General features: G+C 27.2%; 1 protein-coding gene across 1 annotated transcript in view; it reads right to left on the bottom strand.

Annotated features, from left to right (window-relative positions):
* The window catches only part of LOC112210000 (retinol-binding protein pinta), an 18,526-nt gene that overhangs the window by 12,880 nt on the left and 372 nt on the right, over positions 1–5,274 (bottom strand). The window contains exon 2 of the mRNA XM_014428243.3: positions 5,043–5,179. Within this exon, the coding sequence (XP_014283729.1) occupies positions 5,043–5,148 (106 nt within the window). The 5' untranslated portion in view covers positions 5,149–5,179. The remainder of the gene's footprint in view (positions 1–5,042; positions 5,180–5,274) is intronic.

A 5,274-nucleotide genomic window follows, 5' to 3' on the forward strand; every position in this document is an offset into this window, starting at 1 on the left:
CAAGTGTATATGAAACATACTACATATTTACCTATTGTATTATTTTGTACAGTTGTAAATTACATTAAATAAATAATTTAAAAAAAAGTATTAGGGATTAGATTATGCTTATAAAAGTGATATTTTTTTAGTTCGTGAATCGTTAGCATGCATATAATAGTAATACTTTTCGTTGATTTGCAATACAAAAACATTTAAAAAAACCTTTGTTTACGTATTGTAAAAAATATCAATAGTTACTCGTTTTTTTAGTCGGTCTAGAATTTTATAAATGCGCGTAACCTAGCAGCTAGAGAGTAACCTCTTGTAATGCATCTAATGTTAATACTTAATACTGCCTCAATAATCTTTTATGACAGAAAAGTATGTTAATTATGTTTTGGGCTTCTTTCATTATTCCCACCGTTTCATCTCCCATTCTAATCTGAATTTACTGTCAAACAATAGCAATACAAAATAATAATACAGCATCTGTTGGAAGATAAGCTAACTTGTCACATTTCTGTACTCTGCGAATTTACTTCTTTTAACCCAATTATAAAATTAAGTGACTAATAGAATATTTTATTGCGAACGTCTCCATAGCAAGTTCACCTAATACGCAAACGTTAATAATTATTCTCTAGAATTAGTGGTGTGCTAAACTGATTCTATAATTAGTCTCTCTGCATGCAATGCTAGTTATATAATCATTGTAATGCTTAGCCTTACTAATATTAAAATACATCTAAGTTATCTTTTACTGAAGTGAAACTAAAAATAATAGGAGAGAGAGGAGTGCAAATGAAACGCTTGAAGTGCTCTCAAAGACTGATCTATTTGCGGAGCCTGTCCGTCTATATATATATATATATATATATATATACAATCGGTCAGCTGACAGTCCGTAACTTTTATATGATCTACATTTATCATAATTAAGATTGATATTTTAAATGATTTTAAAAGTGCCTCTCCCCTGACACTTAATGATTTGTAGCAGTACAGATTTATTTTTAAAATATATATTATTTTCTCGGTAATAACTTATTTATAATTATCTTCATATCAACAATAAAAGATTCTTATAAAAACAACTGTTCCTATATTTTAAGCAATAATAATACGTACATTTATTTCTTGCTTTCTATATTTCTACGTATTTAATTTCTTAATAATTATGGTTATGTAGTTAAGATTTTGATTTAATACAAGTTTCTAGCCTTTATCACTTACCTAAGATTTCAAGATGATTTGGTAATATAATTTTGTGATTTTTATTGCTAATTGATTTCTAACATGTTTTATTTTGTCAGCTACCATGTTTTACAGCTGAACGCCTCAATTGTGGACAATGTATATATATTTTTATAGATTTAAATAATTGACCGTATAATTGGATAATTATAACCCTTAGATGGTAAGGGTTGTGGTCAAAAGAGAAAGAAAAACGGTTAACAACCATTTATTTTCTAACGTTTAGCCAGAAAACAACTTTTTTGTTTTTGTATATTTTTAGCCCTGATGAAGATCAACAAAGTGGGACGAAACGTCGGAAAGTAAATAGTTGTTAACTATTCTTGATTCTCTTTTGACCATATCCCTGACCATCTTCTTCATCCTTATGTTTTTAATTTTTGAACAGAATAATAAGGTATCTAACCCAACTTTAACTCCAAGGACCCGGTTGTGGCAGATCGTTATTTTCTGTCTCACTGTAGCCTTGAGTCAGCCCTGTTTGTTCTATAGATTTATTAATTGAATAAATGAAATAGTATGATGTCACTTGCAGCATGCTTCATGGTGAGGAGATGGAAATAAAACTTATTAAATAAACCTAAATTTGTTTTTTTACGTACATTATTGCGTTAATAGTGGATTTAAGTCACCAGTTACGGTATTCGATTACCATAGATTCGGGAGGGGGGAGGGTACTGTTAGGAAAAAAGGATTTTGCGTTTTATCTTTGCATAATATAACATCATCCTCTTCATTTTTTAACGTTTCTTGTACTTGAAATCTTTTCTTTTTTCTTTTCATGGAGGTTTCTTCATCTAATACAAATTGCTGACACTGTTAAATTTCTTTTGCACTATATTTTAATAATATAAAAAAAAGATAGGTTTTAAAGGTGTGTTAAATGCAAGCACTTCAGAATTTATTATGAGGTGTAGATAGTTGACCGTAGATTAATGATTGGAGTAGTCAGGGAGTGTGGTCAGCAAAGAACAAGATAAATAAACAAAACCATATTTATTTATTTTATGCCGACGTTTCGATCTGAGTTTCAGGTCTTCATCAGGGCTACAGAACAAAAGAGATAACAACAACATTTAGAAAAACATAAAATTGAAAATGAATAGTATACAAATAAATTTGGAACTATACAAAATATTGAATTGAATCAGAAATGATAAAAAAAAATTATTAAATAAATAGTAATACTGATAATTAAATAGTAAAAAAAAAATTAATTCTAATTTATCCACGATTATCAATCAATTTATTATTTTTTTTTTTTTACTATTCAATTATCAGTTATCAATTATTTTTATCATTTGTGATTCAATTCAATATTTTGTATAATTCCGAATTTGTTTGTATACTATTCCTTTTCAATTTTATGTTTCTCTAAACGTTGTTGTTATCTCTTTTGTTCTATAGCCCTGATGAAGACCTGAAACTCAGGTCGAAACGTCGGCATAAAATAAATAAATATGGTTTTGTTTATTTATGTTGATTTTTGCTGACCGCACCCACCGACAAACTTCTGCAATCACTTCAGAATTTACATGAAACTTATATTGAAAGCTTAGGGAAGAGAAACGAAACATATAGTGTGAATTGACCTTTACCTTTTAAGTTGCCTCTAAAGCAGATGGCCTCCAGACCAAACCTATACTACTTATTGCAGCTCTACCAACACCAAGCTCATCCCCAAGCCACTGCCAGGTCACATTGCACAATCACTAATTACATCTTTGTTTAAATTATAAATCGCTATGAATTAATTCAAAGGTAAAAAAATGTATAATTCTGTTACTTTTAACAAAAAAACAAAACAGTTTATTACATTTAACGATCAATAGGCAAGCAAATCATAATCCGTTTCATTAATTTTTAATTGAGAATGTACTTTATATATGTTCTCAGGCTACTTCTTAGCGTAATAATTTCAAAATTATTTTCTAATTCTTTAATAAAATTAGAATATCCTCAAAGGCTGCTGGCCCTGAATTAACTAGCTGACCTTGCGAATCCGGTTTAAGTTCCTTCAACGAACGCAGTATAAATAGTTTTTTTTATTAAAAATCATGAAAATGTTTTTCTAGTTGCAAAAAAAAAATTAATTAATAAGGGGGAAATTTAATTGAAAATGACATGCTGAAATTCTTTAAAGGTTTTTAACCTTGTATTTACGAAAATTTCCAATAAAAAATAACGAATCATTTGTAAAACATAATATAATACTTTTTTTTTCTTACCCTTCATTAAAATAGAATCAGTACATCAATCATATATAATAAATGAAATATATTATATATACTTTTACTGAGCCTTCTTCCTTTGCCCAATTGGTTAGCGCACTGTGCTTGTAATATAACACAAAATATTTTACATATATTCTGAAATTCTCAAAGTTTCAAGAAAGTGTTATTAGATATCTTTATTTCAATTTCTACTCAAATGAAAAAAAGTAAATAAAAAAAAATTTAATTTAAAATAGTATGGACCAATATATTTAGCTGGAACATTAAGTATGCGTCTAGGATCTAAATCCATATTTTTGGATAAATCTTAACTTAAAAATTGTGGAATTGATTAGTTGTTTAACCTGACGGTTCGTTGTAATCGTGTTAACAACAACTAAGCGGAATTAAGTAGACATTGACTCATTATTTGTTTATTTCCAACTCGATTAAGAAGATTATTTCTAATACCTCTGGATTCTAGTCTCACTTTAGAATTTATCTATACAACAAATATATTTTAGAATAAATTTCTTAAAAATTCGGTTATACTTTTTTTAACTTTTACACAAAACTTTAAATATATATAGTCAAAACGAAAAGGAAACTCCAGCTCCTACTGAGACAGTGACCAGAAATTTCTTACATAGATTAAAAATTAAAAGTCAGGAAAGAAAGCATCCTTTGATTATGAACACAATTTTGACATTACTTAGTAGTAGTCACTTGGATTATGCGAACAAACATTGCAGATCAAATATGACGCTCAGGAAAGTAAAGAAAATAAAAGGTATTCAACTAAGGAAAGTTTGGCTATGATTATTATTTCTAATCTCACAAAACATATAATTATATTGCACTCGGATAAGATGTGTTTGAAAAAAGTTTTTACGTATATTTAAATATAATTAATATTATTTTAGTTTCCGGATGTAACATATTTGGAGTTTATCTTTCAAGAATAAAACATATCAAAATGAATTTTTTTTAACTAAGCAGAAATAACTTTGTACTAAAAAAAATTTTTGAGTGTATATATAGCCCAATTTATAGCAAAAAAATTCATAATTTATTTTAATCATCAGATTTTTTAATTATATGATCAGTATTTCAAAATAGCCGGATTTAAAACTTTTTTTTGTAATGGATATTATAACATTTTTAGTTTTTGATATATTTAATCGAAAGCTTTCAAATATTTTACTTTTATATTAATATAATTGTTTTTCACATATTATAATTTATTTTTTATTATTTATTTTTATATTTATATAATTTAGTATCTTCTTCATCCTTATGTTTTTAATTTTTGAACAGAATAATAAGGTATCTTAAAATTAAATATAAAATATATTAAAAAAATTTTAAAAAAAAGGAATACATTTTTAAATAAATATGGGATACACGTGAAAAATTGAATTGGTGTAAAAGTCAAAAATTAGTCCAAACTAAAAATAGTTTCTACTCAAAGTAGCTGGTTTAATATATTCTTACTATTTATTTTGCTATACTCACCATGATTTTCGGTTAATCTTCTATTTTAAGGATGCAGACTGTTATGAATTAAAGAAAATTATTAATTAAAATACTTACCAACATCATGAGGAAGGTGAGGCTGCTTGTCCAACCAGTCCTTTAGGCGTTGAACGTCTTCTTCAACCGCCTCATTGCTTCTTTTGTTAGAAATATCTCCTACCATCTCTTTAGTTCAAAAGATGATCTGCTGTTTCCTAATTATAAAAACATTCTTTATTACTGATGCAGACCGAACTTGTAAATAAATCACATACCTCATTCCATGTACGGAATAATGAAATTATATATA

This window comes from Halyomorpha halys, unplaced genomic scaffold, assembly GCF_000696795.3.
Source record: "Halyomorpha halys isolate HHAL.00 unplaced genomic scaffold, Hhal_1.1 Scaffold708.1, whole genome shotgun sequence".
In the NCBI taxonomy this organism is placed as follows: domain Eukaryota; kingdom Metazoa; phylum Arthropoda; class Insecta; order Hemiptera; family Pentatomidae; genus Halyomorpha; species Halyomorpha halys.